Source organism: Pungitius pungitius, chromosome 9 (assembly GCF_949316345.1).
Source record: "Pungitius pungitius chromosome 9, fPunPun2.1, whole genome shotgun sequence".
NCBI classification, from domain to species: domain Eukaryota; kingdom Metazoa; phylum Chordata; class Actinopteri; order Perciformes; family Gasterosteidae; genus Pungitius; species Pungitius pungitius.
This window is the reverse complement of record NC_084908.1, coordinates 2,522,141-2,546,812: the sequence shown is the minus strand read 5'-3', so window position 1 is coordinate 2,546,812 and position 24,672 is coordinate 2,522,141. Positions and strand designations below refer to the sequence as shown.

The following is a 24,672-nucleotide window of genomic DNA, read 5'->3' as shown; positions in this document are numbered from 1 at the left end:
TAAAATACCATCGATGGCAGGCTTCTTGGGTTCCCATGGCGTAAATTCAACAATGGTTATAAATCTCGACGTTCCAGTCGAAAGGGTGCATCGCATTTGCGGTGCGATTACATCTTACCCATTAAGCCTGAATGCATCTGTCACCATGAAGCATAGCTTGTTCAGAAAGATCGTCGTGCGCATTTCTATGGCTGTGATCAGCCAGAAACAAGGAGTTCAAGGAACAGGGTGAAAGCTTTAATATCTAATACACTGTTGTTTATATGATTATTCATGTTGATTATTTAGGTCATAGGTTTATGGTTTCCCAGAAAGCATTTGCAGCATTCTTTCGCACAATGGCCAAGAGCCTGAAGAGCTGCAGTATCCATTTAATCCACTTGATGGCAATAGAGCAAAGATATTTGGCCAGTTGTATTGGCATTAAATGCACGTTATAATGTGTTTATGTTTGTTATATGAGGCCTCAGTATACTCAATATACAAGCAGAGGAAATCCCTTAAGGCTTGCCTATGATAAAGAGCATTGTCATAGACATCTAATTAGAAGTGGATAAAAGGATGCCTTCAAGCAAATCATTCTTAAGTGCATCCATGATTGTCCTTTCAGTGTGAGAAAGTGTTCAATTAAAGGTAGTACAATGACTCAAATGAATGGCTTGCTCAAATGTATTGCAATATAAACACAGAATATTACTAATACAAAGAGGTCCCTGTAACTGAGCTAATGTAGGCCAAACGTTTTTTGAAATAAACAATGTGCTGTCATATTTAGGATTTCTTCACCAGAGATAAAGGTTTCTGTATTTTTGACAAAGAGCAAAATAGCTTTTGCTTTTTTGTTTGCCCAAAGACTGATTTTTCTTCCAAGGGAATCAGATGTTTAAAAACAATGGTACAAAGAAATGCAATGCTGCCGCTAGAAAAATGAAGCTGTCTTGGGAATTGTGGGTATTGGCACTGGTCAAAAATATTTTAATGCCACCCAGTTACCTTATTCATGAAGAGTTGTACAGAAAAATCACCACTAATTGACTAAACTTTCCAGGAAACAATTACAGGTTCAAAATATCTCCAGTTAATGTAGTGTGAACTGCTTAATACCAACAATTGTTTGGGGAATGTTCACAAAGGTCAGCAGAATTGTAGAATAAAGGTCTGTTTCAAGATGGTATTCAATTATGAACAGTTTAATTAATAGCACATCATATTTATATAGGTTTTATAGTATTTTGTGATTCAGATTTGAACAGCATATGTAGCCAGAATGTCTCCGTCCAAATTTTTCACATCTAGAAATCATAGGAATCTACAGATGGAGCCCACAACTAAAAGTCCCAGATCCAATCTTAGCTAAAATTCAAGTCTGCCATTTTCTTGATGAAGCTAACGAGGCTGTTTTTTTAATCGTTCCTAACAGCAACTTTTTTTGTTATGGTTCAGGTGACATTTACTACTGTCAGGGCAAAGCCAATGACCCTAAAAATAATCTTCTTTTGTAAATCTGTAGTGTAAATGTACCATTCCACAACCACTAAAGCAGAAGCTATACTCTTTTAATCACAAATCCCTTTCCTCCTAAAAATTCAAACAAATGATGACCACTCTTAATACATTTATGCTATATTATTTATGTTAAGTAATATTTCTTTAGCAATCGACAGTTCTTTCCCACTTTCTTTCTGTCATGACAGGTGGGACACATTGTTCTCTTAACTCCACTTCATTTTATTAGAGTTATAGATACTTTCCAATTCAAGAACACCTTGTACAATGGACTAGCCTTCATTATTTAATCAGTATGATACAGATATAAGTAATACATGTTTAACACTCATTTAACTTTTAACATTTAACTGATAATACTCATAACACTGATACTGTAGTTTTGCATTACAATACATTTTCAATGCATTTGTCTAATCTACAATTTCTTGAGTGAAGGCCTACTCCCTTCAATCAGCCTACACAGAACATAGAATTACTTCTAATTAGGGCCACAAATCATTGTCTCTAGTAAAAGAAAAATACAATTGAAAAATAGAAACAACACTAAAATAGCGATAGAAAATGTAGTTATGACAAGCTATGGTGTAATCGCGGTCAGAGCCACGGGTTGAGTAAAAATGTTGTAAATAACCGTAAATAAACGTAACCGTTTCATATAATTCATCGTTTATTTATACCATACATGGATAATCCGACTCCGCGGTATGACACCTGCGGGTCCCGCCTTCCTGACAAATAAAGATCTGCACTGATTGGCTATATACCCTGTCCTTCCAACAGGCTATCGCCGTTCTAAAAGGCCATTGGTTCGTGGAACGTCAATCACATGTCCTTCTGCAACCCGATTGGTTCGCCCTGCCCCGTGCTCATCCAAAGGCACGCGACGCCAGCCAGTCGGCGCGATGAACCCGTCATGACTGAGGCTGCCGTTTATATCAAACCCCCGTGGAACCGCAGGCTACATCGCGCGGCTGTCATGGTGGTTCTAGAAAATCTCTCCAGAAATATTCCCCTCCTCTGAATCCTTTCACACGCGCGAGCAGCACGATGACACTGCGTCGGACGGCCTCTCTGTATGTGTCCTCGGTGGTATATTCTAATTAGCTTAACGTTTGACATCTACCAAGGACTGATGTGGGAGCGACGAGGAACGCACCGCTGTGATTATGGAAGAGCAGCCCAGGTAGGCATTTAATGTCGGGTATATTAAAATGTGTATATATATATATATATATATATATATATATATATATATATAATCTCAATGTCGTCGCGTTGAGCCTCTTCAACGGGCCAGCCAGCGTATTCATTTATCGATTCAACGTAAAAACACAGGCCCACACACAGCAGATTGGTATATGGTTGCAGCTCCATCATCAGCAGCTCCATCCGTCTGCTCCATTTCTCTCAAGGAACCCCCCCCCCCTCCCCTCCCCTCCCCCCCTCCCTCACGGCATGCTACCGGAGACACGGCCGACCCGTCCGCCGGTACACCGGGTTCGTCGATGCGGCGCAGCACGCTCTCCGTGTCCTCGTGCTGGGTGTCGTTACTCCATCGTATTGTTGCTGGAATGCCGGGACATTTGATGCCGCAAGGACGGGGGGGCTGGAGGGGAGGGGAGGAGGAGGGGGGGGGGCAACAGGGCCGCCGTAATGAGCTGTCATGTCCGAATCAAACCCCCACAGTCAACGGGGGTATAAAGGCTCTTTGAGGGTGAAACCTGGGACAAAGCGTCGTCACTGTCACCTTTTTAATAAACGGCCCCCCTCCCCCCTATTGTTTTGTAACAGCAGTGGATGGATGCATGCCAGAGGGGCCTCCATGTTGTATCCACCTGTGTGTTTCAGCTGTCTGTGAAGAACACCCCTGCATAGACACCGAGGTCCCACCTTGCTCAAAGTGACATTTAAATCAACAACTTGAATCTGTTTTGACCTTTTAAATCCAGCTGGTGCTTTTTTTTTTTTTTCTCCATCTAATCCGAGAGCAGTTTAAAGGGTCGTCCTTAACATGTTGTGCTCGCGACGCCTGCTCTTCTCTCGAATACTGAGGGAACCGCTGCGTTATGACTATTTAAATCTGTGCCAGGCGCACACCATTGTTCCCTCCCCAGGTGGAATAAGGAGGAGGCAACCGGCATAGTTGTGAGAATAAAAGATTAAGGATACACAAAATGGAAGAGCTCCCCCGGGCACTTTTTATTTTTTCTCTCGTTAAGCCACTCAATGATTTAAATCCCTTCCTCTGTTTTGTATTGGGCTTTCAACCTGAGCGATGTGTGAATCACCTCCTCGTGCGAGATGCCCGGGAGATTATCGCCAGGTTTAATCTGTGACAACTCGCCTCTTTAACGGCCCCTCGCACGTTTCATCGTCAAGGAAACTGGTATCTGACTCTCACATCCTGGTGACCTTGTTTTGAGCCTCTAAAGTTCTTCAACTGATCCCATGACCACACACACACACACACACAAAGGATTGCGTGCAGGCGATCACGCACCCAGCTCACCTTTCCACTGCACATTATTCATCGGTGTGAGAGAGGCGCTAAGCTAATCTCCTCAGGAAAGTGTCCTCAGGATGAACACTGTACACGTGTGTGTGTGTATGGATTAGGATGTGAGCGGGTGTGTATATAGCCTTCAGTGCGGGGGTGGGCGGGTGTCGTCCGGGTGTCGTCTGACAGCCGTGCAGGTTTAGTTTCATCTGCGATGGCGTCCAATTGCTGAACAGGACACACAGGAGCAACAGATCAAGACACAATTTGTCTTTTGGTAAGGAAATAAGGGTGGGGCTGTGTCTGTTTTTACAGAGTTTCCAATGAGATCCAACATTCACTCCCCTAGTGTCTAAACCCAGCGGGGGGCGGGGGGGGGGGAAACCCTGGGTGAATGATCAAAATATATTCAATTTACTATTACCAGACAGAAAAGCAAATGACCACAACTGAAAGCTTCTCAATCCCCAGGTGATGAGGTGCTTCTGTTTTAGACTGTATCTGTGTACCCTGTTTTAGCTGCTGAATCAGTTTCACAACATGCTATATTCTAATCGGAAGTCGCCTTTTTCCCCCAAAATGAGATAACGTTTAGTCAACGAGTGCAGTCAGTGACCGTGTGGGCTCCATAGTAACTCTGACAGCTTGAAGGAGGTGCAACTGGGTCTTTCGGGTGGGGGTTGATGTTTCTGGCCCGGCCCGAGTGTTCTGCACTACGTGTCCTCTGCTGACACATGGAAACATGCAGCAACGTGAAGAGCTGCCCGCTGTGGTTCACTCACTATGACGGCAGTTTTGAAACCGGATCTGTGCAGATTGTGATCTTATTTTCTGAATGCCGCGTGATTGATTTATAACTGTAAATTATGCTCATATAAATAGTGCATAGCGCTATTTGACAAAATACTATTATGAGTGATTTTGAATAGGATTTAAAATACTGAAAGAAATGATACTTTTTCAAATGTATTCTTTTCTTTGGCTTTTATGATTATATGAGCTCATCTTGTGGACTTTTCTCTAATACTTTCTTTATTGTAGTTAATTTAAAGGCCTACAACAAAGCCCCGTCCAGACGGTTTTACTACAATACTACTCTTTTGAAATTTCAGTGTAATTACTACAAATGTAGTGGAGTAAAAAAGGTCAATCGTTCTCTTAAATATTCTTCATATGATACGCGAGTTACAATAGTTTAGCAAACAAATATTTGCTACTGTTGGCTGTTAGCATCGTTAGCTGCAAGCCGTCGCCATGTTGAGAGCTGTGTGGACACAATCCACCCTCTGCTATGATTAATGAATACAGCAGTTACTTTTTTTTTTGTTGTCCAAATTGAATTAACCATATGGCACTGTCAATCATTAGAATCACAATTGGGCCCCAATTACACGGCTTTCATTGGGTAATCCGAGTGGTTATGACTGAACAATGATTAATACAAATATTACAAGCGGGAGGCTGGAGTTACCAAAACTCCTGTGATTGTGGAGCGAGTCGGGGACAAACCTGCTGCTGCTCTGTGCATCAGGTTGCAGCGTCTCACCGGCGAAGTCCAGTTGTTGTTTGGAATGAACGCGAGGGAATGATTGACCGCAGGGGGGGGGCTCAGCGGGAGGATAATTAACGCCACAGACGTGTTACTGAATGAGAGCCGAGGCGTTTTGGAACCTCTGCTGTCAAGCGGGGGGGGCCGCGGTCCACGCTGCGATCGCGTGATTTTTTTCTAAATTAGATACTTGGAAATCTCAGCAGTACAAACACAGTGTGAACATTTAACGGTGGAATAGCGACAAGATGGTGTCCTTCACTTGGAGGCAGTTGACTGGTTGTAGGGGAGTTGGCTATTTCTAGACCTTGTCCTCTCACGATGGCACTCGGGGGAGCAGGATGACGTGGAGAGGGCTACTAACCAAATTTGGAGCAGGAAAGCGTTCGTCCCACAGAGTGAACCCGGCCCATAGATGCAGGGGAACGAGTCTGTGAAGCTTTTGTTGTCTGTGTCGCTGCGAGACACACTTGATGCGATGACACCAGTGGGTCCGTGGGGGCTGTGGTGATGGGGCTGGAGAGCTGGTGGGTGGGTGGGCAGACATGTACGCGGCGACGTGACCATGAACCACATTTATCCATCGGTGCAGGGTCAGGTCAGGCAGCAGTGCTGTTGGACCAAGTATGCTCATCCATCTCTTTAAAAGGACACGTGTCATGCTTATTTCAAAGTTCATACATGTATTTTGAGGGCTTCTACTGAAGAATGTTTACACGCTAATGTACAAAAACTCTTGTACATTTTTGTTCTCGTAATATCTATCTGAATGTAACTTTATTCAGCCTGAAACGGAAACACACTTAGTGTATGTAAACAGAATTAGGTTGCTAGGAAACTGCTTAGAGAGTTTTGGTACATTAACAATATAAATACGACCTCTTAACAACTTGAGGTGAAAGTACTGATTCCACCATATAGAAATATCCCATTAAACCTAAAAGTCACACATTTGAAATTTTACTTTGAATGAAACTTCAAGGTCTGCTATATGTGAACAAGTTGTCTAAAGTATTTGTGCCTTAAGCGTTGTTTAGGTCACTTTGGAATAAAAATCAAATGGGTGATTTGGAAAGAAGTGAGCTTACCTCTGTTTGAGGCTCATTAATCGCTAGTAGCAACACACTTAGACTGGTCAGGTTTTGACGGTGCACAAGACGTCTTGGAATAATAAAGACGACATGTGTGTCATGGCGGTAATGATTTCAATCCTAAAATGATTCAATGTGGGCTCAACAATGTTACAGGAGTGGGATGCTAAATATGCCTTTTTTTTGCAAGTAAGTACTCGTATCTTGGATATTTTTGGTCTTTAATATGTAAGTGGTACTTACATGTTGTATTTGGTCACGGTGGGGCATATTTTTAATGTACTGTACTCATAAAGTGCTTTGTCTCTTTGATTTATAGCAAGGGATCTTATTCTATAAATGGATCACATGTTGATTGTAAAATCAATATCTGTGAAAAAGCTGCTGTAAAAATGATAGAAACACTCTGCGAATCCGTGCTAACACTGAAGAATAGTGCTCCGGTTAAAAAAAAAAAATTTAAAAAAAAAAAACCTCCCTGTACAAAGAGACACTTTTAGCAGCGGCGAGGCCGGCAGCAGTCACAAGGACACTGGATGAGCAGCTCCGAAAATGAACAGTCCAACGAGTCGCCAACCACGGCATGAGATCATGAGCGAGGTTAGCAGCCACGGATTCATCAAGAGGACGCCCTTCATGTCGGGCCTGGAAGGCCTCGAGGGCCACACACACACACACACACACACAGGAAGGGGGTAGCTCATCAGCAAGGTTGAAACTAGCTGATTTTCAGTTTTGCTTTCCTGCTCAGGTCACTCCAGCAGGGCCTCTGGGAAAAAATATTTGACAGCTCCGAATGACTTCGACCATGAAATGTTTCTGCTTATTTTGCAAAAGGACAAATCTGGATTAATACGTCGACGCAAAGTCTTTCTAAATCTGACGGAAGGTGCTCGAGGGTTTTGGATGCGAAGCACGGAACAAACGGTACAAACCACAGGGGGTGGGGGGGCAACTATGGGTTTGTGTTGTGGAGGGGGAGGGAGGGGTCGGAAGAAGACACAATGGCACTGTCTGTTCCTGACAGTGTGATCTCGGAGCGGATCAGGCATTGAATCAGCACAATAACTATAATTGTGCATGGTGATTTCAGGCAAGGAAACATGAACTCTGTATATTGCAGCCAGATTCATACACACACACACACACACACACACACACACTGAAGTGTAACTTAAAGGTTCACCTGGCCACACTAAAGCATGGAGACGAGTCGGTGCCCATGCTAAGCAGTAACCTTTTATGCAGCACACACACACAATATGCTTTTAAAAAGCAACAGATTACAGTGAAGGCCTCCTCGTCACTGTCTCAGTACAGTTTGCAGTTTTCAGTGCAGCGACGTTAGAAGGGAGCAACAGCCAAGCTCCACAAATCTGTCTGCTTTTGTTTGTCAGAGACCTTCACAACGTCCTTCCTTTAACCTGTGTGCGCGAGAGAGAGACACTCCCACTCTGCTGTAGTCCTGCATGACTCGCCTTTTTACAGTGAGCTCAGTACACAGTGACACAGCTGCTCAGCACTTTTTTACCGCCGTGACTAATGGTCTGAACTTTCATGTAGGGAGGTGCTTTGTTTAAACAAGTCCAGATTCTTCTCCCAACAGCGTGTGTGCTTTCTTTTCTTTCTTTTTTTTATTCCTTTTTAATCATTTTTAAATACCATTTGCACTCCTGCATGGCCATAGGAAGAAAAAAAATGTAATGTCTTATTGTGTCAAGCGCCTGGTGGGGCATTCCTGTGATACAGCGTTCGGAACATTTAGCAGTAACTATGACCAAGGAGTACCTCCATCCACCAGTCGAGCTGTTTGGTGAGGGGAGAATGCTTGGTGTGATGCAGCTGCTTCAGAGGAGGTTTGAGCTCTGTGATTGGCTGTGATCATCGTCAGTGTTCCCGGTATCTGCAGTTGGAACGATGCAACCTTTTTTTTAAGGTCCCCACCAGCGATGTAGAGATCGTTGCCGTTCACATTATCACCACAAAGGGAGCCATTCGCCACGTGGCTGTTGACCGAGGCCTTCAACAGACGTGATTGGTCTCATTGACTTGCTAATGGCTCTTTTGATTGGCCCGGTGTCTGTGCATGAATGTGTCCCTTGTCCCCCTCCCTGTTCCGACAGTCATTACGCTCCTCTCCTCCCCTGCAGGCTTTTTTTTTTTTTTTTTTCTTTGGCTCTCCTTTCGTGACTCTGTATGTATATCTCGACCTCCGCGGACCATAACATTCATCTCTCTATCTCATGTATGTATTTAAGATGGGGGGGGGGGGGGAGAAGCTCGTGTCTAGAGGCGCCGTCTAACATTAGCAAGTGAAATGTTGCACTCAAAGTACAAATGCTTTTCTCTTGCACGCTACCTAATCTCTGGATCAGTTGGGATACGGTGCTTGGGCAGAATAAGGGAAATTTAAAGGGTCCTCGGCAGTTTCAAACCACAAAGCATTCTCCTGAATGAACCTTATTTGGTTTTGGTTAGCTGCCTTTTTTTTTCAAAGAGAGAGAGTGGGGGGGGGCTTCAGCGCTCTATAAGCACAGAGACGGCTGCCTCGTCTCTCTGAACTCCAGCAGTTATTTATCTGATTTGTTGTCTCCTCGTGAACTTTGATGGCTCAGTTCTTCTGGTTTTTGACCTTTTCGTCAACATTGTTTTTCCGCATCAGGCAGCTTTCCATCTTTAGGGCGAGGAACAACAGCTGGGGCCGTCTCCACTGAAGGCCCATGATGTTCTCTGTCAGGATGACGTCATCGCTGTGACTCAGGGTAGTTACTTAGGGCCACTTAATGTGATCCGTATGCTTTTCTCCGCGGCCTTTGTTTTGTCGGATGAATTTGTTTGTCTGTGAGGTCAATCGTCGCCGTAATAGTCTACGCGTTTGTTCTAGCAAAAGAACAATGCTAAAGTCGTGCTATTTACACATTTTTATTGAGCCCTTTCCGCATCCACGACAGGTTTGAAGACCTCTGAACCCATTGGCTCCCACGGCCAGACGGGTGGCCAATCAGGCGACAGCGGCGTCCACCGAAGGGGCGGGGGGAGGAGACAGTGAGACTGGGAGACCCTCTGGCCTCACCCACAGCGCTTCACTCGTCCCACTGCAATCTTCACCGCCATGTCTCTACCCGACTGCAGCCCGGAGCGAGAGGCCTCCAGCGGGGCCCCACTTGTGCTAGAGTGCCCTTCCTCTCCTTCCGGCGTGGACCCGGACCCCCTGTCAACGGGCAGCCCGGTGCTCAGCCCGGACTCGTCGGCGCCGGCAGCCTCCCCGGCAGACTCTGAGAACTTGAGTCCAGATGAACTGGAGCTGCTGGCCAAGCTGGAGGAGCAGAACAGGTGAGACCAGTGGGCGTCCTCATCAAGTTCAATGCGTGTAGTTGGGTGCAATGCCGCAGTAGTAGATCTAATACATTTAGACAGTTTAGCAAGCTCGTTAAGCTTTGGATTTCTCTGCGTGTTTTTGTGTCCAAAATAGGTGAAGTCCAGTTAATTAGTGCGGTTTGAAATGTGCATAAGAGAAAAACATCCAAACGGGGGCTATGTTTGAATAAGTAACTAAATGAGTTAATTATTTTTCCTGAATAATATTCTGATGAACAAGCTCAAAACAACATCACGCGGACAATGCCGTTAATTAATTTAACGCTGACCACATGTCTGAACTGATCATCAGCGAAGCGCCCTGAACAATCAATCATGCTAATGTCACATTTTGAAGGGGTTTTTTTCCACAAACGGGGTGTCGTGCTTGTGGTTTTGTCTACTGGTGCTGTTCAGTGGCAGGTTAACCCACTTTAGTTAACTGTAACCTGAATAGGAGAGAAAATGTTGGACGTTGTGGAGTTCATAAATCCTCTAATAACTCTTTCATGTGTAAACCCTGATTGCTGCACACGGCCTGCTTGAGTTTGTTATGCGACCGCTCTGGATGATAATATAGCATGCGGATGGCCTTGTTCCCAGTGATTTCCTCAGTAAATAGTTAAATAGTGTATGAAAAGAACAGGACTAGGATCATCAATACAGACAGAGTTAATGATAGGGAACAACAAGGCCTTTAATCAAAGTGGCTTCCTGAAACCCATCTCATTTCTTCCAGTGTTTTGTCTTCCAGTATCACTGTGATCACCGTGTGTGGAAATCAAATCACGTAGCCTGGGTGCTTGTACATGTCCTTTCAGGGAGCTCATCACTTAAATGTAATCACCTGGTTTCATATTCATGTTTTAAGAAAGGGCCCTTTCTGTTCAGAGGTGAGGTGTAATCTCTGTTAGAAAAGGTGTGATCCCACCCAGAGAAGAGCTCCAACAATTAGTTTTGACTCGCCTTCTTTAACACATCCTTTACAATTCTCCCCTATGTTTTCATCTCTGCCTCCTGCTCTCCCAGACTGCGATTAGAATGAACTCATTTGAAAGAAAAATATGCTTATTTGCTTTGATGCTGAGACTTTGATTAGCAAGTCGATGCCACTTTGATAGCTGCACGTGTCCTGTGAAGCTCGAGCCAGCAGCAGGTTAGCATCGCTCAACAAGTCTAGAAACAAGCAGCTACTTACTAGGATAAAAGGCTTCATATTTATTTATGCAGATCTCTATCTCAGCAGCAACAACAACAAACAAAAAAAAATCAGTTTTCCCCCAAACTGTTCCTTTCTCTTATTGTTTTTGGGGAAAAATACAGCAGAATAAATGATTCATGAAAAACAGACTATGCTCATATTGACCTTTTTCTGTTTATATCCTAAATAAAGCGTGTTCAGATGGATGAGTTAAAGGCCCTCCAGGCCCCTCAAATATCGTCCCAATGTCCCCCCCCCCCCAGGCTGCCGTGTGTGTGTGTGTGTGTGTGTGTGTGTGTGTGTGTGTGTGTGTGTGTGTGTGTGTGTGTGTGTGTGTGTGTGTGTGTGTGTGTGTGTGTGTGTGTGTGTGTGTGTGTGTGTGTGTGTGTGTGTGTGTGTGTGTGTGTGTGTGAGAGACGCACACGCCTTGTGTAGACGGGTTCCACCTCGTGCTCATAGACCGTCCCTCCTTGCAGGCTGCTGGAGGCCGATTCCAAGTCCATGCGCTCCATGAGCGGTTCGCGGCGCAACAGCGGCTCCTCGCTGGTGTCCAGCTCCTCGGCCTCGTCCAACCTGTCTCATCTGGAGGAGGACACCTGGATCCTGTGGGGCCGCATCGTCAACGAGTGGGAAGAGTGGAGACGCAAGAAGGACAAACTCCTGAAGGTGGGGCCCAGATAAACTATTCTTTTTTAAAAAGGCTTTCTGAAACTGAATACTTTGAAAAGACAACGTAAATGAGGCGGCTATCGCCCCCCTCGGTTCATTTCCACATCATGTTGATGACAGAAGGATTCTGTAATTCCTTTTTTTTTTTTTAACCACGTGTGTGTTTGTCAGAAACATGGAGCCCAGCTTTATTTTTTCTACATGTATAATGTATAGTAATATTGGCCAATGGCCATGTGTTGATACAATATTATTAGGATCTGACCCGATCAATGGCTTTGCGTTGTACCGCACCAACACGGCTCTGCCTTCGCCTGTGTCTTTGAGTCTGAAAAACGGGAAGCCTGGGGATGGGGGAGGAGAAGATGGATGAGAGGAGAGACCCCAAAAACAGCTCCTGGGAGAGCAGACAAACGGAGCTAAATGACACATGAGCAAACTTACACACAGGCTTTAATGATGATGATGATGATGAAAAACACGAGTAGGAGAAAGACCATTGACATGATCCACCTTGGGGCTGTAATTATGCCATGATGCTAAATGACCCGTGTAAACGTATCTATTCATTATCCCATAATTGATTCTGCCTTCTCATTGCTCCTCAAGAGATGCTTGACATAACCTCCCCGACCTCTCTCTGCCCTCCAGGAGTTGATCAGGAAGGGCATCCCTCACCACTTCCGGGCCATCGTCTGGCAGCTGCTGGGCAACGCCACCGACATGCCGGTGAAGAACCAGTACTCCGAGCTGCTGAAGATGTCGTCCCCGTGCGAGAAGCTCATCCGCAGAGACATTGCGCGCACCTACCCCGAGCACGAGTTCTTCAAAGGCCAGGACAGCCTGGGCCAGGAGGTCCTCTTCAACGTCATGAAGGTGAGCTTCCCCTGCGGAGGAGTCCGCGTTCCGGGACATTTCTCATTCCAAATGTTCTGACAACTCCGTTTCCTTAATAATAAAGGCGAAGATGATGCCCCTGCAATGGCTTTTTAAAAGATTTGAACGAGACCAGAGTATAAATACATTCGTAGTCAGAGCTAGATTTACTGAGATATACAACAGAGGAAGAAGCTCAAAAATAATGTTTGCCCTTTTGAAACGTGGGTACTGAGAAGATTAATAAACAAGGTTATGCGATAATCATCTCGCACTGTTTCCTTCCGAATGTCATTTTATTCATCCGACCAAATGGGTTGTCCGCAGTCATGGAAACAAGCTGGTTCATTGTGTGTGTGTGTGTGTGTTTCAGGCATACTCTCTGGTGGATCGAGAGGTGGGCTACTGCCAAGGCAGCGCGTTCATTGTTGGCCTGTTGCTAATGCAGGTAATGATCAAATATGTCGTCTTTTTAAATGATCTGGATAATAGGGATACAAGTCTGAGGCTCATTGGACTCTCTGACCGCTGGACAAACACAGTCGAGTATCTTGCAGGATTTTGAAAGAGTTGCGAGGCATTAATGTTGATTCTAGAGGTGCATGATGAATGACAATTGCTGTATAATAAACCGTTCAACATAAGCGATGTCTATTTGTACCCGAATGGGGGAGCCTTGCTCACCCGTCTCTCCTCCTCCCAGATGCCCGAGGAGGAGGCGTTTTGTGTCTTTGTGCGCCTGATGCAGGAGTACCGTCTGAGGGAGCTGTTCAAACCCAGCATGGCCGAGCTGGGCCTCTGCATCTACCAGTTTGAGTACCTGCTACAGGTACGCCTGCACTCTAGCTTTCCTCCACAGGGGGGCAGCAAAGCACTCCCTTGTATCTCCATTGCCACACTTTCTGTTTCTGTATGTTATTCAAGGGTTGAAATTCATTTTGCTTTTCCTCTCAGGAGCAACTACCAGAACTGAATGTCCATTTTCGATCCCAGAGTTTCCACACGTCCATGTACGCCTCGTCCTGGTTCCTCACCCTTTTCCTCACCTTCCTCCCTCTGCCCGTTGCCACGCGCATCTTCGACATCTTCATGTATGAGGTGGGCGACATTTTGAACACAAATGTGTGCTTTGACTGTGCACATTCAGTCTGCCGATGTGTTAATAACATGCGACCCGTCTTTAGGGCCTAGAGATTATCTTCCGCGTGGGCCTGGCCATCCTGCAGTACAACCAGACGGACCTCATACAGCTGGACATGGAGGGCATGTCGCAGGTGAGCAGCTGCGGTGCCGTGTCCCGCTTTCTCGTTTGCAACCGAGCTTCCTAAGCGGTAGTTCTACTTTGGGGGGGGGGGGGGGGGGGGGAAGCGCTTCATGCGGTTACACTAAAAGGAGGACAGGCTCTTTGGTTGATGGGGTCAAAGGCTCCTATATTGGCATAGTGAAGCTTGTTGTCTGAAACTGCACTCTCCAGATAGGTGTATTAGATAATTTGATATAGTATCTTATTTCTAATTACTTTTTAAAGTTTGTTTAACATGTATTTATTTTTCCCTGGCCGTGTACTTATTATGACCTCGTTGACAAATCTGTCAATTATTCCCCTCACTAATTAAACCAGTTTGGTGGAATAGATCGAATTATGAGATTTACTTTATTTGTAACAGTCTAAACCTGAAACTGTCACAAAGAAAATCATTTTTTGATTAAAAACTCATTGAATTTGTTCAGCCTCACACTAAGTAATACAGTGTTTTGAGTGACGCGTGTATTCATCTCTAAACTAAATTTCTTCATCATAAGGATGTATCAATAAAATGTGATCATCGCCTCAGAATCATCGTATCTCAGATGTCTGCGTGAAATATGAACGAGCGTTCTGTGTTGCTCCTGCTAACCTTCTCGTGTGGCTCCCTCCGGCTCTGCCAGCATTTCCAGAAGGTGATCCCCCACCAGTTTGACAGCTGCACGGACAAGCTGATCCTCAGGGCCTACCAGGTCAAGTACAACCCCAAGAGGATGAAGAAGTAAGTAAGAGGGCTCATTAACGAAGTGTATGAATGCGCTTGACGCTGCCTAGTAGCATTTGTACTTCAGGTTTCTGCTCTGAAATTCAAATTCAAATTACAATGGACCACCGATCAAAACGTTGAGGCGATGTTGCATAATCCTGTGTTGTTTTTGTGTTTTAATATTTTATCAGACTTGAGAAGGAATACACCACAATCAAGAACAAAGAAATGGAAGAACAAATTGAGATCAAGGTGTGTGTCTTCTTGTGTGTGTGTGTGTTGTTGGGAATGGCCTTTCGCGAAACTAATAACCAAAACTATAAATCAAGTCTTATAATTGATATTCACTCATTAAGGAATTGACTGTCCAACCAGCACTACAGTACACATGTGCACAAAGGAAAACTTCTCCTTAAAGTATAACCGGGCTTATTAACTTGCAATAATACTAATTAGATCAACACCATTTGGCCTTACTGTGCCTTGATGTTTCCTCCAGTCTCGTTTAGCTCGGTCCTTTTGTTGCGTGGATCGATTGGGGATCACAGGGACTGTTGGGTTTCTTGGTGGCACAGAGCTGTTCGTGCTCTTGTAACATTCAAGATGTATCCAAGGGGGTAGAAGAAGGTTTCCTTCTTGCGGAGCTGCTTGGGCCGATTAGATGAGGCGCTCGTAGAACCTCATCGACGCAAGTGAATTCTGAAAAAGTTGATCTGAGGGGACCAGAGTCAGTTCGGAAAGCTTGACTTGGAGTCTGCAGTCTTTAACCTCGACCTGAGGTGAGACCGGAAAGCGTTTGCAGAGGGGGAGCGCACAGACCATAGCAGAGGGACCCCTGTGGTGTCTGTGGCCGGGCCCATCAGATCTCAGGGCTCTTTCACCCAGACACAGAAATGACACCAAAGGTGTGACGGCACATTCCTTTCGGGTAATTTTATGTCCTGCAACCGAAAGTCGGCCTTGGTCTTTATGCTATGGTGGAGACCAACAGCGTGCATGATGTGAATAAACACTTTCAGGTTAATAAACCCACCCTGCTCTCTTTTCAGAGGCTACGCACAGAAAACCGGCTGCTGAAGCAGAGGATTGAGACTCTGGAGAAGGTAAGAGATAAGTTTAGACGCTCGAATAAATCCGGTTTCTGCAGCATCCTTTGACAAGACGGCAGACACACACTGTCACGACACAACGCTGTGGGTATACAGCTCGTGTGTGTGTGTGTCCTGAGTGCTGCCTCGTTTGTCACACGCCTCACTTATTCGGTTTCAAACAATTCCTCAACCTGTGGTGGCGTTTCTTTCTCTTCTTCTCTGGCTTTGTTGTGGTTCATCCTCCCCCGTGTCCCACCTTCTGTCACGCTCTCTTCATCTCTTTATTTTTTCACCCTCTCGTTCCTCCCCCCGCCGCTGCGTTGTAGGAGAGCGCCGCTCTGGCAGACAGGCTGATTCAGGTAGAGTACTGTGAACCACTTCCCCACTGACCTCGCTGGCTTCTGACCTACTCGCACCTTCCTCCTCCTCCTCCTCCTCCTCCTCTCCCTGCTCTCAAGCACTGCTTCAGGCCCCTCCTCTTAACATCAATCTGCCAAAAGTGCATGAAAGAATACTTTTGAATATCTGTTGAGTCCACAGTACGTCCCTGAATGCATGCCGTGTTGATCCATGATGTAGATTCTTAAACAGTCCGATGAGGTTGTATCCCAATCCCTGCATGTGGCATGTAAAGGTTTAAGGTATTACCTGTTATTTTAAATAATATACACCCTATCAAAATCTGAATGAAATACCCCTCAACGTTTTGGGAAATGTGCTAAAGCGCTTTTTCATATTTTGACTTTAAACCCAACGCTACGGGTAGATTAGCTTAGCTCAAAGACTGAAAACAAGGAGAAAGAGCAGTCTCATCTCTCCCAAACCACACACATTGTGGTTTTTAAGGTGGCTTAAAAGAAACCATTGATTGTTGCGCTGCTACTAGGTGGATTTTGTTTTGTTCACCCCCCCCCCCCCCCCCCTCTGTTATCCCTTGGTTCCAGTCGTCACGCTAAGCTATGCTAACTAGCTGTCGTTAACACACCGCTATGAGAGCGGTATGGGATCTTCTCAGCCAGCTCTCTGCAGGAATTTCCCAAACTGTGTCTTTACCGCAAAGCACGTAAGCGTAGCGGCGTCCCACAGACGCCCAGAACGACCCTTTCATGCATGGATGGGTATTTCGTCATGCGTTTCGGAGTCAAAGCGGCCGGTCTTGACTCTGTGGCGTGCTGTTCCAGGGTCAGGTGACGAGGGCGCAGGAAGCGGAGGAGAACTACGTGATCAAGCGGGAGCTGGCGGTGGTGAGGCAGAAGTGCAACGCAGCCAACGAGAGCCTGGAGAAAGCACAGGACACCATCAGAGAGCTGCAGCAAGAGAAGGTAGACGCCAACCCATACGTACAATGTGGGAGCAGGAGGAATGTCATTTTCCCTCACATGCGTCTAAGAGCGACTTTCCGATTTGGAAATAGAAAAGAATCCATTGCGCAGTAAAAAGATAGTCGTAGAAGTGTATATTTTACTGCCACAACGCTGACTGGGAGAGACGCTTCCTTGATGCGGTGCAGACGTCGTTCCGTCCACGATGGAATAAACTTTCTTGTCTTGTCTTATCTGTTGTTGTGCCTGTGCACTTTATATGTTTCACCGTGGGAGTGTGGGAACCGTTTTTTCGATCACCTGTATGTCTGACATGCAGAAATGGACAAATAAAGCTACTTTGAACTCTAGTCTTTAGGCCCTTTTTGAGAATGACTTTTCATACTTCGTCAGTGTGAAACCAGCATGGAGTGAATATTTAAGAACTCAGGGAGGCGAGCACGATGCCCATCTCAAGGATTCAAAGCGTCAGCCCGCAAACCAATTGACAAAAATCCTAATATTGGACTTCTGTCTTTTTTAAAAAGCCGCACACACCGAAGGAGGAGTGAGCCAATCACAAACCGAGTGCGTCTTAGGTCGTTAAACACGCGATATCGAGCCCTCTAAATGATGGCGTTGTGATTTCGTTCCAGCTCAGATCAGAGTTTACACACCTCCAGACACTCCCACTCCTCTTTGATAATCAAACCTGAAAGAGACAAACCGAGAGTCTTTATCGCACGCTATGTGAAAATATTTTTCCTATGAGTTGTCTCTCTCTGCTGCTCCTACACCACTGACTTTGTAGTTTTACTCTGATGTGGGTAGATTCAAATGTACAGTGAGATCACTCTTGAGTCTTTGGGAAAGTTTCACACCAAATGCCTTTTGTCCATTCGCTATTCTGAAGTTTGGTTACTACAGGACAGTAGAATATACCGGTCGCTAAAAAAAGATAATATTTGTTATTTGATAATATCCGTTTGGACAATTTGACCGAGGTGAGGAATTAGTCAAAAGATCTGGTTTTTCACTGTGGCTTCAGCAACAAAGTGTAGTTTCCTGCCACCTTCCCCAAATTCTTTTCCTCCAATGTCCTCCCTCAGTGGGAAATGGCGAAGGGATCCTTCCAGGAGTGATTGACAGTGTGTGAACACTCAATTATCATTAGCAGAAACACAAAAGGAGGAAAGAGACCCAGCAGCAGCAGCTTGTGGCAGAATTCATGACCATTTACATGGCAAGGCAAGTTTATTTGTATAGCGCTTTTCATACACGAGGCAGACTCAAAGTGCTTCACATCATAACATGTAATACAATAAAGTGAAATAAAATGCAAGAATTAAAAGACAATTAAGAAACGGCAAATAAAATTGTAAATATACAAATAATTAAAAGTTACAGTGCAGAGTGAGAGATTAAAATCTTATTAAAATTTATTTAAAAATTTAATTAAAGGTTAAAAGGGCAATGTAGGTCAAATTTAGCAGAAGGTGAACATAAAAGTTTTCAGTCTTGTTTTAAACGTGGTCAGAGTTGGAGCGAGTCTTAAATCTTCAGGAAGTTTATTCCAGCTGTTTGTTGCATAGTAACTAAATGATGCTTTCTGGGAGTCACCAACAGATTGGTGTCAGAAGATCTTAGTGATCTTGAAGGCTTATGCAGTGGAAGCATATCAGTGATATACTTTGGCCCTAAACCATGTAGTGATTTATATGTGAGCAGTAGGATTTTGAAATTAATTCTCTGACATACTGGGAGCCAATGTAAGGATTTAAGAATTGTGCTCACATTTTTTGGTCTTTGTTAGCACTCTAGCAGCAGCGTTCTGAACAAGCTGGAGCTGCCTGACAGTTTTTTTTGGGAGACCATTACAATAGTCTAGCCCAGTGGTTCTCAACTGGTCTGGCTCCGGGACCCACCATCACCCCTTAATGACGAGCCGCGACCCAAGTCAACAGTGTCGGTGTCGACGGGGGGGGGTGCTAGCGGTTTTCTTTGCGGCGCCAGTCTTATCTTTTCCCGTTCTAATTGCCGGATGAGCCGGCAAAAAAAACGGCACTCCGCTGCATTAGAAAACGTCCCTTCAAAATAAAATCCCAGGGTGAAATTTTTATTTTTTATTTTTTTTATTTTAATTTTCCCATGCAAAGGCCCGCGACCCACTAAAAACGGGTCCGCGACCCACTCGCGGACCCGTTTTTAGTGGGCCACCAGTTGAGAATCACTGGTCTAGCCTACTAGTTATCAAGGCATGTACAAGTGTTTCTAAGTCTTGAGCTGACATGAGCCCTCTAAGTCGTGCTACATTTTTGAGGTGATAGTAGGCCGATTTTGTTACTGATTTGATGTGACTCTCTAAGTGTAAATCTGAATCCATAATAACCCCCAGATTTCAACAAAATAAACAAGTTCAGTTGACCACTTGACCCCCCTCCCCCTCCATCCAACTAATGCTAAACCTCTGCACGCCAGCGTTCACGCACCACGTTGCTTTTGTAACGCCAGCGGTGTTTGTTTCAGTTCACGGAGCAGTTTGTGAGCAACCTGCAGAACCAGCTGGAGCAGTCCAAGCTGCGTGAGGCCGAAGTACAGGGAGCACTGAAGGAAATGCAAGACAAGGTCCTGGACCTGGAGAAGGTGACCTAGCAGACCCGTGTTTGTGTGTGTACACAGTGTATAGTGTGAAAGATGAGTAGAGACGAGCATGTGACAGCCAACGTGTCAAACCCTCCCACCCCCCCCCCCCCCCCCCCTTCTGCTGCAAACTCAACAAAGATGCTCAAGCGCTGACGTTACTATGAACAAAGACATTTCAAGCTTTCGGTTTTAAGTCACAAGGTGGTGAGACACAACAGCGCTGATTCTTCCTGATGAGGATTTTATGTAAAACTGACTCATTAAAATGAGTTAGTTTTTTACATTCCAGGTTCTAGTTTGTCGATCAACTGCTTTGGCCCCGACTGATACCTGAACTACTGGTTTGAATTTAGTTCCGCCACTTACCATCATCCCCAAAAAAAGATCTACCGACTTAGTTCATTTCCTGCTTTTGCCACAGTCACAAATCTACTGACTGATCACCTTGAAATTCAATCCAGACATTCATGTCCCCCTGTCGGGGTTGAATTGTTTAACAAATCCATCTATTTTCATGATTTGGTCAACATTTTGGGTGTCCAGTAATTTGGTGACCCAAAGCACGCTCACCTAAGGTAAATCTACACGTTAATGTGTAGCGAGTGTTTAGCTTTGATCTGTTACTGTGGCCACGCAGAGCCTCACGGAGCCGTCGCTGTGGCTGCAGGCGCGTTGGTAAACGGTGTTTTTCTCATGCAGAGGAGCACGTGTCTACCCGACGAGAACAACATGGCGGCTCTGCAGGAGGAGGTGAAGCAGATGAAGCTGAGGGAGCTGGAGACGCTGCGCTCGTTCAAAGAGATGCAGGATTCCGTCACGGAGCTCAACCAGCGCTGGCAGGTAACACACACACACACACACACCTCTGCTGTGGTTGTGTCCATGAACTCGGGTGTGCAGTGTGCAATGGCAGGAGAGCTACACACCTGCGCTGCGCTCTCTGTGATTCCTGCAGCACCACATGTCCCGCGGCAGCACCACAGGTGGTGGGGGCGGCCACTGGAAGGAGTCCCCCAAGAAGAACGCCATGAACGAGCTGCAGGACAAGCTGATGACGGTCCGACTGAGGGAAGCCCAGGCTCAGGCGGAGCTCCGGGAGGTCAAACTCAAAGCTCTGCAGCTGGAGAGCCAGGTCGGTGCATCCTAGGGGCACACGGACAAAGAGTCTTCTCCTTACATGCACATCTTAAAACTGTAAATCATGTGTTTTGCACTGTCGGTCCAACAAAATGAGCCAGAACGAGCCATTACAAGATGTGATCTTAGGCATTTTCCATAATTGTTTTACATCTCACCGACTAAATGATTAATATCTGTAATTTATCAAGAACAAAATCAACAATTATAATGATGAAAACCTTTTTGTTGGAGCCCTGCTCCCCCTCTGTCATTTGACTCCCCTGACTCTAGAACCAGATCCACAGCAAGCTGATTGGTCGAAACGACCAGGAACGCTCTGCCCTGCAGGACCGGCTCCAGATGCTGTCCAATCAGAACAAGGCTCTCCAGGCCCAGCTCAACGAGATGAAAAGGAAGCAGTCCGAGTCCGACTGCAAGGTCTGAATGGAGGGGAGGGAGGAAAAGCAAACGAGTTAGCAGGAGGGGAGGAGTAACTGGGAGGAAAGAATGAATGGATGCAGAGAGCGCAATTTATCTAGTCCAGCTTAAAGTAAAAATGAGAAACCGTGATGAGGTCCTAAGGATTGAAGACTGGATCTCAGGAGTCGTGTCACTCTGTAGGACAGAGCAGGATGTTGAACTGTATGTTTCACCACTGAAATCCAACTAACTTTAGTCATCCCCATGGTGTCTCTCTCTCTCTCTCTCTCTCCCCTTCGTGCACACAGAGCAAAGAGGAGGTGATGGCGGTGCGACTGAGGGAAGCGGACAGTATGGCTGCCATGGCTGAACTCAGGCAGAGGATTGCTGATCTTGAGATACAGGTGTGTGTGTGTGTGTGTTTGTGCGTGCGTGTGTCCCGCCATGCTTGCAAGGATTGCGTGTGCTTGTAGATATTGACATCTGTGTTTTCACAGAAGGAGGAAGGGCTGATCCAGGGCCAGCTGAACCACTCTGACTCCAGACAGTACATCAACGAGCTGCGGGACCAGATCGCTGAGCTCAAGAACGAGGTGCGACGCACGCGCCAAGCGACAGCGTTTACTAGATTTTCATTATTGGATTTATTATTCATTACATGAGGAATCATTGTGCCACAGCTTTCAATAGACGAATATGAAGTTGGAATGGAAGTACAAGGATCGCTTTTTTGCACCACTGTATAAACGGGATTGTTTTGCTTGAATTTCCGTTGGTTTTCTACTCCATTACATTCCTGCATCCCACCTGCTAAGTTTTGATTGGTTATATTGTTTTGCCAAATAGCGGATGCAGCCAAAAGTCAAAACGGAAGACCTATAAAGGTTTTGGCTTTCAGAGATGCGCAGGTCTGGAACCACAAAACTGCATTTGCAGATTCTGACATCTGACCCCGTTGACGGAGGATTTGAAATGTTTGTTTGGAGTCCGTGCACGTTTCTCATTTGCATCCATCAGCCGTTACTTAAGTGCGTCTTTAATGTGTTGTTCATGTACTTGGGTCACAGTAGAATAACTAACAAATTCGTTGACTGGTGAGCTCTGCTTCAAAATGGCGAGCGGCCGTGAGACACACACACACACACACACACACACACACAGCGAGTGTAGACACATGCAGTTTTGCCACCACAGACGGATCTCGTCATCTACACGAAGCCCCCGCCACGGAACCACTTCCACCCGGACACGCCCCCTCTCTTCTTTCTCCAGCCGCGTGGTTTCTAAAGACTCCACAACCCCCCCGATCTGTTGTTAAAACGTAATGGCAATGACTGTGTTTCGGATTTCCACAGTTTTGTGGGTAAATTGATTGGCCAAAAGACCCCCCCCCCCCCCCAGAGTGCTGCAGTGTGTGACTGTGAAGTGTAACTTTTAAGTGATGAGACTGCCCTGCCCTTTACTACTCCTCTCTTCTACTCACCCCCCCCGCCCCCCGTTTCTTTTTTTTGTTTTTTTTTGTTTTCAGAGCAGCGGTTTTCAAAATGAGTCCGTAACCTGCGTGTGCACAGACGAGAAAGCACTGAACCTTTTTGGAGAAATCTCAGTGAAGTTTTCAAAAGCGACCATGTTTCAGCTGAGTCATAACGACGGGGATGAATGATGCACGATGACGGATTCCACAAAATGCAGATGACTTCGACCTCACAATACAACACTGATATTCAAATACTTATATTGCAGAAGCAAACTAGAAATGGCTGGTCTTTTTTTTTCTTTTCTGTAGCTTGATGAGCAGTCGAAACATTTCCATTGGTTAACCACCGTTTCCCCTCCCCTCCAGCGTACAGGCTACCCGAGTGTATGATAGGGGGGTGGGGGGGGGGGAAAACTAAAACCTCTGAGATTTGTCATGAGTCACTGTGTGACATGTGAGGTCAACACGCAGACAGCGTGCACTTGGTAGATAAAACATGTGTGTGCTGCTCTTCCACACGCAACAACAGACTCTTTAATCTGATGGCAGCGCCCGGCAAGCGATGGCTTGCTTTTTTGATAGTTTTTTTTTTAAATTTATCTTACACTTGGAGAACTTTACCTCTGCCCTATTTATACTACCTCAAATGGTGATGGGTGGTGGGGGGGGGAGGAGGGTTTACACACAAAAACCTGTTGACAAAAAGTCCCACTGCCTGACATTTAATGCGTTTGGTGTAGGCTCCACTAACAGATTCAACACATTTGATCGACTACTGAACCATATCCTCCTGCTGCAGGAAATCACCAGTTGTGTGTCAATCCGCCGTGTAAAGTAATCCTCCCGAATAAACACTATTCATTCCTGTTCCGAGTGACTTTTGTTAACACTGCACAAACGTATTTATCGACCAGAAAACGTGCAAGTTTCCCTTATGCCAAGGTCTTTTGACATAAGGCAACGCCCAAAGTAAAGCCTTCCTCTTTGTATTCAGGTCAGGCAGCTGCGGGGGCAGAAGGCGACCCCCGGCTCCAGGCTCGGCAGCGCAGTAGGAGGAGGAGGAGGAGGAGGAGGGAGTACCAACTACCAGGATCTGTGTCTGGCCAGCCCCGCCTCGGCCGAGGGAGACTACCTGAGCTCAGACGAGGACCTCCTGGCCAGCCCGCTGCCTCCAAGCGCCCTTTACCCCGGCCTGTCCGGCCCGTGTCACCCGTCCGGCCGCCTCGACAGCGAGGGCAGCACGGACAGCGAGGTGGAGGAGCGTGCTCTGACCCACCCGGACCCGCAGCAGCTGTACGGCGCCATGGTGTGCGCTGAGGTGCTGGACAACTGAGCCCCCTGAGGGGGAGGGCTTTCAGTGGGCTTTTTTTTTTTTTTTTTTTCTTGAGCTAAAGAGACTCTGAAGCTTGACCCAACGGGACCGCTACCGAAAACCGGGGCCTCCTCCTCGCCCAACCCATTCCTCCCGGCCCCTTTTCTGGCGTTTACCTTGTAACTTGATGCACCCTTGGCGGCGTTGATCGGACCCGTTGTGATCATCAGCGCTGGTGTTGTGTCTCCTCTCCTGTTACCGTCTCCTCCGACCGTAGTCCCATCCCGTGTTTCCCCAAACGAGAGGTAACCTAAAGCCCCGCTCCTTGTTTCCGTCGTGCAACAACACAAAGACACGCAGCCAAACAAAAGAGGAGGGACCCGGGACCAGCAAGACTCTTGTTGTGTCCCGCTGCTCGACCTCCATCGCTGGACCCCGTGACTGTGACAAGGAGAGAGACCCGGGTGGTCAGAAAGGAACTCTCCCTTTACAACAGTGACGCGACTCAAGAGTCAAACGAACCTCTCTCTTCCCTTTTTCGGCTCTTG

At 46.1% G+C, this 24,672-nt stretch overlaps 1 protein-coding gene across 3 annotated transcripts; it reads left to right on the top strand.

Moving 5' to 3' along the window:
• The first annotated feature begins 2,402 nt into the window (after positions 1 to 2,402).
• evi5l (ecotropic viral integration site 5 like) lies at positions 2,403 to 24,182 on the top strand. 3 transcript variants are annotated; one of them, XM_037471532.2, is made up of 20 exons: positions 2,403 to 2,692; positions 9,598 to 9,979; positions 11,681 to 11,870; positions 12,525 to 12,749; positions 13,123 to 13,197; positions 13,453 to 13,578; positions 13,704 to 13,847; positions 13,934 to 14,023; positions 14,679 to 14,776; positions 14,953 to 15,013; positions 15,811 to 15,864; positions 16,179 to 16,211; positions 17,034 to 17,174; positions 19,680 to 19,796; positions 20,496 to 20,636; positions 20,752 to 20,928; positions 21,207 to 21,353; positions 21,644 to 21,739; positions 21,833 to 21,928; positions 23,807 to 24,182. In XM_037471532.2, exons 2-20 carry the CDS (start codon positions 9,759 to 9,761, stop codon positions 24,143 to 24,145), a joined length of 2,571 nt encoding a protein of 856 aa, XP_037327429.2. In that variant the 5' UTR covers positions 2,403 to 2,692; positions 9,598 to 9,758; the 3' UTR covers positions 24,146 to 24,182. The 3 variants fall into 3 exon arrangements, with proteins under 3 accessions (XP_037327429.2, XP_037327431.2, XP_062420300.1); XM_062564316.1 differs by lacking the exon at positions 2,403 to 2,692 and adding an exon at positions 9,121 to 9,408; XM_037471534.2 differs by lacking the exon at positions 16,179 to 16,211.
• Positions 24,183 to 24,672: the final 490 nt, after the last annotated feature.

Coding starts and splice junctions, on each gene's coding strand:
- evi5l (XM_037471532.2), top strand. CDS start 9,759: ATGTCTCTACCCGACTGCAGCCCGGAGCGAGAGGCCTCCAGCGGGGCC. Junction 12,750..13,122: donor TCCTCTTCAACGTCATGAAG/GTGAGCTTCCCC, acceptor TGTGTGTTTCAG/GCATACTCTCTGGTGGATCG. Junction 14,777..14,952: donor AACCCCAAGAGGATGAAGAA/GTAAGTAAGAGG, acceptor ATATTTTATCAG/ACTTGAGAAGGAATACACCA.